The sequence below is a fragment of the Gigantopelta aegis genome, chromosome 12 (genome assembly GCF_016097555.1).
Source record: "Gigantopelta aegis isolate Gae_Host chromosome 12, Gae_host_genome, whole genome shotgun sequence".
In the NCBI taxonomy this organism is placed as follows: domain Eukaryota; kingdom Metazoa; phylum Mollusca; class Gastropoda; order Neomphalida; family Peltospiridae; genus Gigantopelta; species Gigantopelta aegis.
The window spans coordinates 46,813,810-46,828,184 of NC_054710.1; the positions used below are offsets into that span (position 1 = coordinate 46,813,810).

The 14,375-nt window shown below is 38.5% G+C and overlaps 1 protein-coding gene across 1 annotated transcript in view; it reads right to left on the reverse strand.

Annotated features, from left to right (window-relative positions):
• Positions 1-9,409: 9,409 nt before the first annotated feature.
• Positions 9,410-14,375, reverse strand: part of LOC121386109 (basic helix-loop-helix transcription factor scleraxis-like) — a 46,270-nt gene continuing 41,304 nt past the window's right edge. Inside the window, exon 2 of the mRNA XM_041516907.1 lies at positions 9,410-10,288. Coding sequence (XP_041372841.1) covers positions 9,883-10,288 — 406 coding nt within the window. The 3' untranslated portion in view covers positions 9,410-9,882. The remainder of the gene's footprint in view (positions 10,289-14,375) is intronic.

The following is a 14,375-nucleotide window of genomic DNA, read 5'->3' on the forward strand; positions in this document are numbered from 1 at the left end:
AGTATATGTATAACATGCTTTAGTGCCAAACCCAAGGACCTGTAACCAGCAACAAGAAAACAAAAACACAACGCAGGTGAGTATATGTATAACATGCTTTAGTGCCAAACCCAAGGACCTGTAACCAGCAACAAGAAAACAAAAACACAACGCAGGTGAGTATATGTATAACATGCTTTAGTGCCAAACCCAAGGACCTGTAACCAGCAGCAAGAAAACAAAAACACAACGCAGGTGAGTATATGTATAACATGCTTTAGTGCCAAACCCAAGGACCTGTAACCAGCAGCAAGAAAACAAAAACACAACGCAGGTGAGTATATGTATAACATGCTTTAGTGCCAAACCCAAGGACCTGTAACCAGCAGCAAGAAAACAAAAACACAACGCAGGTGAGTATATGTATAACATGCTTTAGTGCCAAACCCAAGGACCTGTAACCAGCAGCAAGAAAACAAAAACACAACGCAGGTGAGTATATGTATAACATGCTTTAGTGCCAAACCCAAGGACCTGTAACCAGCAGCAAGAAAACAAAAACACAACGCAGGTGAGTATATGTATAACATGCTTTAGTGCCAAACCCAAGGACCTGTAACCAGCAACAAGAAAACAAAAACACAACGCAGGTGAGTATATGTATAACATGCTTTAGTGCCAAACCCAAGGACCTGTAACCAGCAACAAGAAAACAAAAAACACAACGCAGGTGAGTATATGTATAACATGCTTTAGTGCCAAACCCAAGGACCTGTAACCAGCAACAAGAAAACAAAAAACACAACGCAGGTGAGTATATGTATAACATGCTTTAGTGCCAAACCCAAGGACCTGTAACCAGCAGCAAGAAAACAAAAACACAACGCAGGTGAGTATATGTATAACATGCTTTAGTGCCAAACCCAAGGACCTGTAACCAGCAGCAAGAAAACAAAAACACAACGCAGGTGAGTATATGTATAACATGCTTTAGTGCCAAACCCAAGGACCTGTAACCAGCAGCAAGAAAACAAAAACACAACGCAGGTGAGTATATGTATAACATGCTTTAGTGCCAAACCCAAGGACCTGTAACCAGCAGCAAGAAAACAAAAACACAACGCAGGTGAGTATATGTATAACATGCTTTAGTGCCAAACCCAAGGACCTGTAACCAGCAGCAAGAAAACAAAAACACAACGCAGGTGAGTATATGTATAACATGCTTTAGTGCCAAACCCAAGGACCTGTAACCAGCAGCAAGAAAACAAAAACACAACGCAGGTGAGTATATGTATAACATGCTTTAGTGCCAAACCCAAGGACCTGTAACCAGCAGCAAGAAAACAAAAACACAACGCAGGTGAGTATATGTATAACATGCTTTAGTGCCAAACCCAAGGACCTGTAACCAGCAGCAAGAAAACAAAAACACAACGCAGGTGAGTATATGTATAACATGCTTTAGTGCCAAACCCAAGGACCTGTAACCAGCAGCAAGAAAACAAAAACACAACGCAGGTGAGTATATGTATAACATGCTTTAGTGCCAAACCCAAGGACCTGTAACCAGCAACAAGAAAACAAAAACACAACGCAGGTGAGTATATGTATAACATGCTTTAGTGCCAAACCCAAGGACCTGTAACCAGCAGCAAGAAAACAAAAACACAACGCAGGTGAGTATATGTATAACATGCTTTAGTGCCAAACCCAAGGACCTGTAACCAGCAGCAAGAAAACAAAAACACAACGCAGGTGAGTATATGTATAACATGCTTTAGTGCCAAACCCAAGGACCTGTAACCAGCAACAAGAAAACAAAAACACAACGCAGGTGAGTATATGTATAACATGCTTTAGTGCCAAACCCAAGGACCTGTAACCAGCAGCAAGAAAACAAAAACACAACGCAGGTGAGTATATGTATAACATGCTTTAGTGCCAAACCCAAGGACCTGTAACCAGCAGCAAGAAAACAAAAACACAACGCAGGTGAGTATATGTATAACATGCTTTAGTGCCAAACCCAAGGACCTGTAACCAGCAACAAGAAAACAAAAACACAACGCAGGTGAGTATATGTATAACATGCTTTAGTGCCAAACCCAAGGACCTGTAACCAGCAGCAAGAAACAAAAACACAACGCAGGTGAGTATATGTATAACATGCTTTAGTGCCAAACCCAAGGACCTGTAACCAGCAACAAGAAAACAAAAACACAACGCAGGTGAGTATATGTATAACATGCTTTAGTGCCAAACCCAAGGACCTGTAACCAGCAGCAAGAAAACAAAAACACAACGCAGGTGAGTATATGTATAACATGCTTTAGTGCCAAACCCAAGGACCTGTAACCAGCAACAAGAAAACAAAAACACAACGCAGGTGAGTATATGTATAACATGCTTTAGTGCCAAACCCAAGGACCTGTAACCAGCAGCAAGAAAACAAAAACACAACGCAGGTGAGTATATGTATAACATGCTTTAGTGCCAAACCCAAGGACCTGTAACCAGCAACAAGAAAACAAAAACACAACGCAGGTGAGTATATGTATAACATGCTTTAGTGCCAAACCCAAGGACCTGTAACCAGCAGCAAGAAAACAAAAACACAACGCAGGTGAGTATATGTATAACATGCTTTAGTGCCAAACCCAAGGACCTGTAACCAGCAACAAGAAAACAAAAACACAACGCAGGTGAGTATATGTATAACATGCTTTAGTGCCAAACCCAAGGACCTGTAACCAGCAGCAAGAAAACAAAAACACAACGCAGGTGAGTATATGTATAACATGCTTTAGTGCCAAACCCAAGGACCTGTAACCAGCAGCAAGAAAACAAAAACACAACGCAGGTGAGTATATGTATAACATGCTTTAGTGCCAAACCCAAGGACCTGTAACCAGCAGCAAGAAAACAAAAACACAACGCAGGTGAGTATATGTATAACATGCTTTAGTGCCAAACCCAAGGACCTGTAACCAGCAACAAGAAAACAAAAACACAACGCAGGTGAGTATATGTATAACATGCTTTAGTGCCAAACCCAAGGACCTGTAACCAGCAGCAAGAAAACAAAAACACAACGCAGGTGAGTATATGTATAACATGCTTTAGTGCCAAACCCAAGGACCTGTAACCAGCAGCAAGAAAACAAAAACACAACGCAGGTGAGTATATGTATAACATGCTTTAGTGCCAAACCCAAGGACCTGTAACCAGCAACAAGAAAACAAAAACACAACGCAGGTGAGTATATGTATAACATGCTTTAGTGCCAAACCCAAGGACCTGTAACCAGCAGCAAGAAAACAAAAACACAACGCAGGTGAGTATATGTATAACATGCTTTAGTGCCAAACCCAAGGACCTGTAACCAGCAGCAAGAAAACAAAAACACAACGCAGGTGAGTATATGTATAACATGCTTTAGTGCCAAACCCAAGGACCTGTAACCAGCAACAAGAAAACAAAAACACAACGCAGGTGAGTATATGTATAACATGCTTTAGTGCCAAACCCAAGGACCTGTAACCAGCAGCAAGAAAACAAAAACACAACGCAGGTGAGTATATGTATAACATGCTTTAGTGCCAAACCCAAGGACCTGTAACCAGCAGCAAGAAAACAAAAACACAACGCAGGTGAGTATATGTATAACATGCTTTAGTGCCAAACCCAAGGACCTGTAACCAGCAACAAGAAAACAAAAACACAACGCAGGTGAGTATATGTATAACATGCTTTAGTGCCAAACCCAAGGACCTGTAACCAGCAGCAAGAAAACAAAAACACAACGCAGGTGAGTATATGTATAACATGCTTTAGTGCCAAACCCAAGGACCTGTAACCAGCAACAAGAAAACAAAAACACAACGCAGGTGAGTATATGTATAACATGCTTTAGTGCCAAACCCAAGGACCTGTAACCAGCAGCAAGAAAACAAAAACACAACGCAGGTGAGTATATGTATAACATGCTTTAGTGCCAAACCCAAGGACCTGTAACCAGCAGCAAGAAAACAAAAACACAACGCAGGTGAGTATATGTATAACATGCTTTAGTGCCAAACCCAAGGACCTGTAACCAGCAGCAAGAAAACAAAAACACAACGCAGGTGAGTATATGTATAACATGCTTTAGTGCCAAACCCAAGGACCTGTAACCAGCAACAAGAAAACAAAAACACAACGCAGGTGAGTATATGTATAACATGCTTTAGTGCCAAACCCAAGGACCTGTAACCAGCAGCAAGAAAACAAAAACACAACGCAGGTGAGTATATGTATAACATGCTTTAGTGCCAAACCCAAGGACCTGTAACCAGCAGCAAGAAAACAAAAACACAACGCAGGTGAGTATATGTATAACATGCTTTAGTGCCAAACCCAAGGACCTGTAACCAGCAGCAAGAAAACAAAAACACAACGCAGGTGAGTATATGTATAACATGCTTTAGTGCCAAACCCAAGGACCTGTAACCAGCAGCAAGAAAACAAAAACACAACGCAGGTGAGTATATGTATAACATGCTTTAGTGCCAAACCCAAGGACCTGTAACCAGCAACAAGAAAACAAAAACAAGATAAGAACAGATAATCAAGGAAGGAAGGAAATGGTTTATTTAACGACGCACTCAACACATTTTATTTACGGTCATATGGCGTCAGACGGTTAAGGACCACAGAGATATTAAAAGAAGAAACCCGCCATGGGCTACACTTTTCGATTAGCAGCACTGGATCTTTTATATGCACCATCCCATAGACAGGATAGCACATACCACGGCCTTTGGTGTACCAGTCGTGGTGCACTGACTGGAGCCAGAAATAGCCCAATGGGTCCACCGACGGGGATCGATCCTACACTGGCCGCACATCAAATAAACGCTTTACCACCAGGCTACATAATAACTGGTAACGGTAAAAATAGTATAACCTTAAAACAGTACTAGCCACTGTGTAGAATAACTATTTCGGAAATTTATGGGGACGGGACGAACCAAAAACAGAAAATAAAATAACTACATGTATATGTATACATATATTACATAGACTAAACTAAAAGTTTCTGGAGCGGCTACAGCGCGAGTACGATCAGAACGAGCAGTACACACCAGTCAACTCAGACCAGCTAATAAACATGGTTCAGAGTACGATCAGAACGAGCAGTACACACCAGTCAACTCAGACCAGCTAATAAACATGGTTCAGAGTACGATCAGAACGAGCAGTACACACCAGTCAACTCGGACCAGCTAATAAACATGGTTCAGAGTACGATCAGAACGAGCAGTACACACCAGTCAACTCGGACCAGCTAATAAACATGGTTCAGAGTACGATCAGAACGAGCAGTACACACCAGTCAACTCGGACCAGCTAATAAACATGGTTCAGAGTACGATCAGAACGAGCAGTACACACCAGTCAACTCGGACCAGCTAATAAACATGGTTCAGAGTACGATCAGAACGAGCAGTACACACCAGTCAACTCGGACCAGCTAATAAACATGGTTCAGAGTACGATCAGAACGAGCAGTACACACCAGTCAACTCGGACCAGCTAATAAACATGGTTCAGAGTACGATCAGAACGAGCAGTACACACCAGTCAACTCGGACCAGCTAATAAACATGGTTCAGAGTACGACCAGAACGAGCAGTACACACCAGTCAACTCGGACCAGCTAATAAACATGGTTCAGAGTACGATCAGAACGAGCAGTACACACCAGTCAACTCGGACCAGCTAATAAACATGGTTCAGAGTACGATCAGAACGAGCAGTACACACCAGTCAACTCAGACCAGCTAATAAACATGGTTCAGAGTACGATCAGAACGAGCAGTACACACCAGTCAACTCGGACCAGCTAATAAACATGGTTCAGAGTACGACCACAACGAGCAGTACACACCAGTCAACTCGGACCAGCTAATAAACATGGTTCACAGCTCCTATGTCCTTTTCTTCAGAGAAGCCTGGCGCTTTTTAAAAAAAACCTTACACAAGAAGGGTGAACACCCTTCAAATATAGCTAGTTAGGTTAGTATAATTCTTCCACTACCCTTGTATTCCTTTAAATCCAAGGGAAGGGGAATTCTTTTTCTTTGGGCAAGTTGATTTTTTTGGTCTACGTTTAGGAACTTGAGTAATAGGTACAGCCTAGACAGATAATTAAGTAACAACAATCATACCGCACGAATACTAAACACATCACGATCACACAGTATGCATTGACTAATTGACTAATGCATCCGAACTACCTTTAATGGCCCAGCACCACTGCAAGTTCCATGGGGAGCAACACAAAACTAGCTCCCTAATACGCACATGCACTCGCACTCAGAGGGAGTTGTACCAAACAGAATACCGGCTCACTCTATACCCAGTCCTCAAAGCTACCTTTCAGTGAACGAAGTCAAATCAACCAATTAGCTCCATTTAAAATTTTGATGAACCATTCTAAATTATACGTCAAAATTACCTTCAAGAAAGTACGCAAGATTTTCTATTTGGCTTTAATCCTACGGGACATTTGTAAATTTAGTAGTACTAAAACCAACCCTATCCCGCTACTAACCCTGGTCGGGCTGCTTCTGCTCCCTTACACATACCAGCGCGGGCGAACCCCTCTCCCACCCCCACCCAAACATTTTCCTGTCCTGGACGGAGGAGCCGTTGAAAGTCGACACCTGCGCCCATGACAGGCGTGTGCTACAACAGCTTGTCATGTATGTGTACGTTAAAACCTATGACCTGACCTAACCCGACTTGACCTGACCTAATCGAAAAAGGTAGCTCCTGGAGTTGTGGCAGCGGGTTTCTCTTCTCATTATCCGAGTGGTTCTTTACCGTAAGTTTGACGCCATATAACCATAGATAAACAGTTCTTTCTTTCCTTTGTCGACAGTACCAATCAGTATACTCTACCACGTGCGTACCAACTAAATAAATGATTCTCAAGTATAATTTTAATTTTATCCTACCCTCTCCACATTTGCTCTCTCTCTCTCTCTCTCTCTCTCTCTCTCTCTCTCTCTCTCTCTCTCTCTCTATCTAAATATCGACCTTTCTCTCTTTGCCTGTCTGTCCGTGTCTCTCTCTCTCTCTCTCTCTCTCTCTCTCTCTCTCTCTCTCTCTCTCTCTCTCTCTCTCTCTATATATATATATATATATATATATATATATACACATATATCTATATCTATCTCTCTCGAATTATGTGCAACCACAATATTCCTAATGTCTTCAGAAATGTAAGACAGTGTATCGATAATATCGATATGACCGATTGACACGCGCCTATTTTTCAGTTTCTTTGGCTGTCCAACTCGTCATCCCAGTCCATCTATATCATTCTTCCAGAAATAATCCTACAGATGGTTTTCAAAATATTTACATAATTATAGAAAAAAATAAATTAAACAAACTAGATTTTTCTATGTTGTGTTCATAATTTATTGAAATAAATTAGACATATTATGTACATGAAACATTCGTCAACTGCATTAACTTAATGATATACTTAATGATTAAAGGGACACACCCTAGTTACAGTTATTTGTTAACCATTACGGCGTTGTTTTTCGCTATTAAACCCCATTTTTCACAAATAAAATTGCACTTTACTTACATTTTATTATTTAGAATACACATTTCCATTCACCTGAAGTGCTTTTTGGTAATCCTGATGTTTGTAAAACCACGAAATGTATTTTTTGCATTTTTTCACAAGACGTGTTGTCGAGAAAAAACCTTTAAGCAAGCGAGGTTCAATCTATTTTTAGAGGGGATATTTCCATTTCAATGTCACAGACGTTGGTATATCACGTGACCGTTATCATTTTGGTTCGATTTGTTTTCTCGTGCACGGTTCGCGCAATCAACATCCGATTTGTTGTTGTTCATTTGTGAGATTTTTCTTCACAGTTCGTGAACATTTTCAGTAACAATAAAGTTCAGACAAGTAAATGTCTCAATACAAAACGTTACAAACCCTTAAAAACAATAATTTTGCTAAGTCTTACGATATCTGGAGAGGGGATACAACCAGGACAGAACTGTTGGAACATGTCCAGGAGAGGTGAAACGAACGCACCCCAAGTCTGTGAAATTTGTCGTGACGTAGGCATTGTTGTGCTTCGAGCGAGATCTACCGGTGACATCAGAATACTAACTTTCAAAATTATTTCAAGCAATTGGGACATGGGGATTCCCATGGTATTTATCGATATAAAACCTGTTTTTTCACTCCATTTGATAAAAACGTGATCTAAGTTTGTTACAGGTTTGTAGATTAACCAAATTATAATTTATTTTCGCTAGATGGAACTAGGGTGTGCGGCTTTAAGTATTAAACATATGCAGTGACATTTTGTATCATTGTTACAGAGTTTGTGATTGGTCACTGGAAACAACGCGTGGTCCTGTACATCAACACAATGCGATTTAAAGGCGGGATTACACAAATTAATTACTTGAAATATCCACTGAGTGTAACATATCTACGTTCCTCTTTAACATACATTTGATACTATAAGCCGTTTATAAAACGTTTTAGATGTTTAACTAGGTTTTTTTTAAATTTGATTTAATGCTCTGAAGCCATAATTTAGTTACTTATTAAAATATCAAAAAGTAAGTACTATGTAGTTGGTTAATAAAAAGGTACGCTTTGACACAATTACAACCCTGTCAAATAAGAAAAAAAGGCTAATTAAAATACATATGCCGTGGACAAAGTCATGCAGTTAATGTCAAAGAAAGGAATTTGTCATTATTACAAAAAAAAAATTTTTAATTTTTTTAAATTAATTACCACGGTTGCAATCAACCACATAGATTGTTATATATATAGATACATACATACATACATACATACATACACACACACACACATATATATATATATATATATATATATATATATATATATATATATATATATACACACACACACACACACACACACACACATACATATATATAAATACATTAACATATGAAAATATATTTGGTGAAATATTTTTCATATAATGGGTACTGATAGGCCTACAATTAGGTTAAAGGTTTGGACCCCGTTTTAGGGAGCGATCTCAGTGCTAAGATCACCTTAAATACCAAACTACCATATTTTACTTAAGGCGATTTTAGCGCTAAGATCACTTTATGAAACGAGCTTAAAAACATGAAATATCTTCTTCTTTTTTATCATCCACGAAACAATAAAAATTACACAGATGGAAAACGGCCCATAGAACTGGAATATACGACATTCGAAGGGGGATATATTATAATAGTAAAGATCCGGAAGTGTTCGGTTTGATGCCGAAATTAACCGGTAATTTATTGATCCATAGGACCATTCCACACACTACTGTAAATATCAGAAATGTTTATCACAAACAAGATTCTTTATTTTGTACACATCCGTTTGTATCTTTATCATCTTATTACAATTATGTACAATATTACAGAAATGTTTTTTGTTTTCCTTTTTACGACTGCTACTTCAGTGTTTTGAAGTGAAAGGTGTCACGTGTTTCGTAGTTTTCAATATATCCAATGTACTGAATATTCTCTCCACAGTAATACAGCATTAAATAGCGTCTGATTCATGGGAGGATCCACAACCCTATGAAAACGTTCTTTAGATCGGTCTGGTGCAGAGATGCCATTTTAGTTGTTTTTTGTCATTCAGATTCCAATACAAATGTTAAAACTCAAATGAATCGAAGGCAGCCATTAAATTTTGTGTATTTGTTTTTTTTAAGTCCAGTGGATAATGTGCCATCCAATATCACAATATCACACCAACACATTTTGTGAAAAAGTCTGGATGCATGGGGAATATACGATGAATCAACTGAAACAAAGGTGGATATTTTAACTCAAATCCAACACATGATTCAAGTAGGATATGTAACAAATGGCAAGGCGGAGTATTTCTATTTTCGACAGTTTTTTATCTGGAGGCAAAGTGGGCAACAGTTTCCTCAGTTCGGCAAAGGCAATGTTGAAGGCTTCGACGCGAATTCTCTCCCTTGTCGCATGCGCAGTGCGGTACTTCTGTGTAGCTCTCCTACGCCTGCGTCTCTCCTCTCGGGTGAGAGTTGCGTTCTCTTGGTTGGCAAGGCGACGGCTGTGACACACCAACACGTCATCTCGGCAGTCTTCGCTCATCTCACGTTCGTCAGAGTCCGTGAGGCCATTTTCCAGACTCGTGAAGGTCGGGTCGTCTGACGTCACATCCACGTGCATCTTACCTTCTTCCGGTTCTTCGGAGGGTAACCTGAAGAAAAAATAAATAAAATGCAAAGTTTGAAAAAAAGAGTAATGAATATTATTTTAAAAACAACGAGAAACAAAGACACAAAACCAAACTCCCATGATAAAATCACATATAAACAAACATACAGAAAGGACTTTGAAGCTCGCTCCAGTTAACTTTACGGCGCATATCTGAGATAAAATGTGTTATGGAGCGTTAAATCCTTACTGACAAATAGGACGTTTTTTTCCTATTCAAGCGCTTCCTTACTGACAAATAGGACGTTTTTTTCCTATTCAAGCGCTTCTCCTCAATTGGTATAACAAACTTGAACGATGGTGATGGAAAATTGTACAGGCTTTCCTTTAAGACCACGATGTCTGAAATATCAAGTGTTTGACATCCAATATCCGATGATTAATAAATCGATGTGCTCTAGTGGTGTTATTAGAGAACACAAACTTTATTTTTATTATTTTTAAATGCCTTCCACCCACATCAACACATCAAAAAAACACAAAAACCCCCAACTCTGAGGAGCGATGGTTTAAATTATTAACATGGCAGCATTGCTCTACACAGCATGGCAGCATGAAACATGGCAGCATGAAACATGGCAGCATGGCGAAACAGGGTGGACGGGGAGCTTTAGCTCCCATACACAATAATTCTAAATCCAAAAAATAGTATCACCATCATATTTTTGTCATAATTAATTTTAGTTATAGAATGCAAAACTTGCAATGTAGAACATATTATAGTTTCAAAACAGTTATCTGGGAGCATACCACCAACCACTCTAAAATTGATTAAGCGCGCTACCGTGTGTGTGTGCGTGCGTGCGTGCATGCGTACATGTGCATGTGAGTATGTGTGTGTATGTGTATGTGATTGTGTGTGTTTGTGTGTCTCTATGTGTGTCTCTCTCTGTGTGTCTGTGTACGTGCGTGTGTGCGTATGTGTGTAAGTGTTTTTGTGTCTGTGTGTGTGTGCATGTGTCTATGTGTGTGCATGCGTAGGTATGTATATGCATGCGTGTGGGTGTCAAACCAGTTCATCAAAAACATTGGCCCGCTTGAAGAAAGCAAAGGGTCAAGATAATATGTGCATGTTTTACTTTTCTGATGTTAAGTTTTAGCGATTAGGTAAGTTTTATTGATTGGGTAAGTTTTAGCGATTAGGTAAGTTTTATTGATTGGGTAAGTTTTAGCGATTAGCTACATTTTTCACAAACTGCAAGTCCTAGATCAATGAAATTTGGTTTTTAGTTTCATCTATGAAAAATCATCTCAGTGCATGTTAAACAAAAATTAAAATTTATTAAAAACAAAATTGTTTAATTCTTAAATATATTATTATATTATTTTTAAAACTAGATTAGTCCTCAATGTAACTTCAGAATTTTTTTTTTATTATTCACAGAATTAGTTTATAGTAGATGAAACATAATTCCGCGGAATTCTTGTTAAAAACAAAGTCCTACACAGTAACTTGAAATTAATACACTGCAAAATTATCGATTTTTGTTATTATTAATATTCATGATATCTGCGACTGGGAAGCAGGTGCGAAAGCAATTAATTAACGGTGACATTTCAATACGTATTAAGATCCATGATTGAAAAGGCTAGAACGGGTCGTAATGAGCAGGGTTGGGGTTTTCTGGAAAGTACCTGCTAATATTCACCTCCCAATAATTTTATACGTACGAATTTTTGTCTTTATATATTTGGAGATAAAATGAAGTTTAAGCTATTAGCTATTACACACATTAGGATGACCAGAAACACATTGAATATACAGACACTAATATATTATAATCTATTTAAATATATATTAAATATATTTAATACATATTTATCATTTTAGTCGTTAAAAAAGATCCATTAGTCTGTTAATCGGAAACGCAAAACACCTCATAACAATCTATTTAAAGTAGACGCGGCTTTAAAGGAACTACTAGAATCTTAAGTTTGCTGCAATTTAAAAAGTTTTTCGCAAATATTTTTACATTATTGAAATGCTAATTTACTTACATGTTCCTGCTTAGAATACGAATATCTTTATAACCAATTAATTAATGCACCAATGCATTTCTGGTCTTCGTAATGTTTAGTAGTATCTCAGTACTGGCCTTTGTCTAAAGTAATTTCGTATGTACGATTTTATTATTTCTTCTAAAGGCCAAACAAAATTTTAAATAATTATGAATGAATGAATGAATGTTTAACGACACCCCAGCATTGAAATAATTAGGCCAAAGGACATTCCAAATGCATTTATGTGTATAATGCTTTATATTTAAAACATGGCATGCTAGGGTAAAACTATCAACTGTGACGATGGAGTTGGCCAATTTGATAGATGCGTTGTAACTCCTTTCCCCTCCCACACACACAGTCTCCAGACGCGTTCAGGATAACAACTAATCGGTCATAATAATAATAATAATAATAATAATTCTTTATGTTCAGAGGGTAAACACATTCAGTACAAGGTGACTGGTCTCCCATAATATTATGGGGAGAATCGAGCGTTCAGACTAGCAACTGGACAGTAGTAGAAGTCGTGAGATCGGGGTGTTGGCTAACTGCATCGTGACAGTTGGTATTTTGAGCATAGTACTAAAGTGAGATAGTGTTTTAATAAAAAGAGAAAAAAGCAAGACATGTGTTTATTTTGTTGGGGTAAACAAATGGAAGTTTTGCTGTGACTGAAAACTCCGGATAGTCTCTTTAATGAAACAAGGAAAACCATGTGTTCTGGTATGTTGCCAGTTTTTCCTACAAAACAGAACTTAAACCCAGGAGGCGTCAGGCATTACACGAATTACAACTAATAAGGTACGCTTGGTTTGAACTCAATACGTCCACATCTGGTACTGGTCAAAAATTGACAATGATAGAACAAAATAAAAATCTCCTTTGGCACTTTAGACCAATAAAGCACGTACATGGCAATTTTACAGTGCGAAAGAAGCGAAAATTATAGCGAAGCGAAGATTCCCCAAAGAATACGGAAGCTGGCATTTCAACGGTAACACCTCGCTTTGTCGTTCCCTTGGGACCCATTTCTGGCAATGTCGTAATTTGTTCTCGCCGGTGTCCGCTTGATCATTTTACGTGCGACTCCAGCTACCAGTGAAGGAATGTAAAATCGCATTAACCGCTTGTAAAGATACGAAACTTTCGTAATTGATAACGGCTCGCTGGAGGACACTTGGAGCAATTTTATTGGGTCTCGTTCACACGCTAGCGTGCCAAATTCGTGTTGCGTGGGTCACGACCTCTACGACTAACCCTTTTCCGTAACGCGCAACGTCCTCAATTATCGACACATAAATCTCTTTGAGCGCCTTCTGTGCCCCTAATCCAATGTTTCCGTATTGCTAATTGGATGTTTAAGCAGACGTCGTCATAGAACAAAATTATCGCCAAGGAAACTTAGGTTTATTGGTCACGTGTTTCGTTTTATTATCACCTGATTAATTTGTGAGTCACGTGCTTCACTTAAACGTCACGTGATCTTTAATGTTAGTTGACACGCAAACACAGGTAGGCCAACAGCAAAATTATATAACTAGGAGAGTTGTTACTCGTGTGTTTCCTTTGTTCAACACGTGATTCGTGTACGAGTCACGTGGTTCGCTTAAATGATTGAATGAATGGATGAATGTTTAACGACACTCCAGCACACACAACAGAAAAGGAAAAACAAAGAAGAGAAAACAACCCATCGATTAATGGGTGCCAAACTACGTTATAAGATGATCAACACCAATGTAAAGATCCAAAATTATTAATAAAAATAGTGTATGTCTCTACATTAAAGGGACATTCCTGAGTTTGCTGCATTGTAAGATGTTTTCGACTAATAAAATATTTCTACGATTAAACTTACATATTAAATATATTTTCTTGTTTACTATATCAGTGTCTGTATATTCAATGTGTTTCTGGTCGTCTTAATATTTGTTTGAAGCCCAAACCAGATTTTGTCTTCAAATAATTTCGTAAGTACGAACAAATTATATTTTAGGAAATAAAATGAAATTTAACCTAATACAAATATTAGAATGATCAGAATTGATTGATTGAATGTTTGTTTA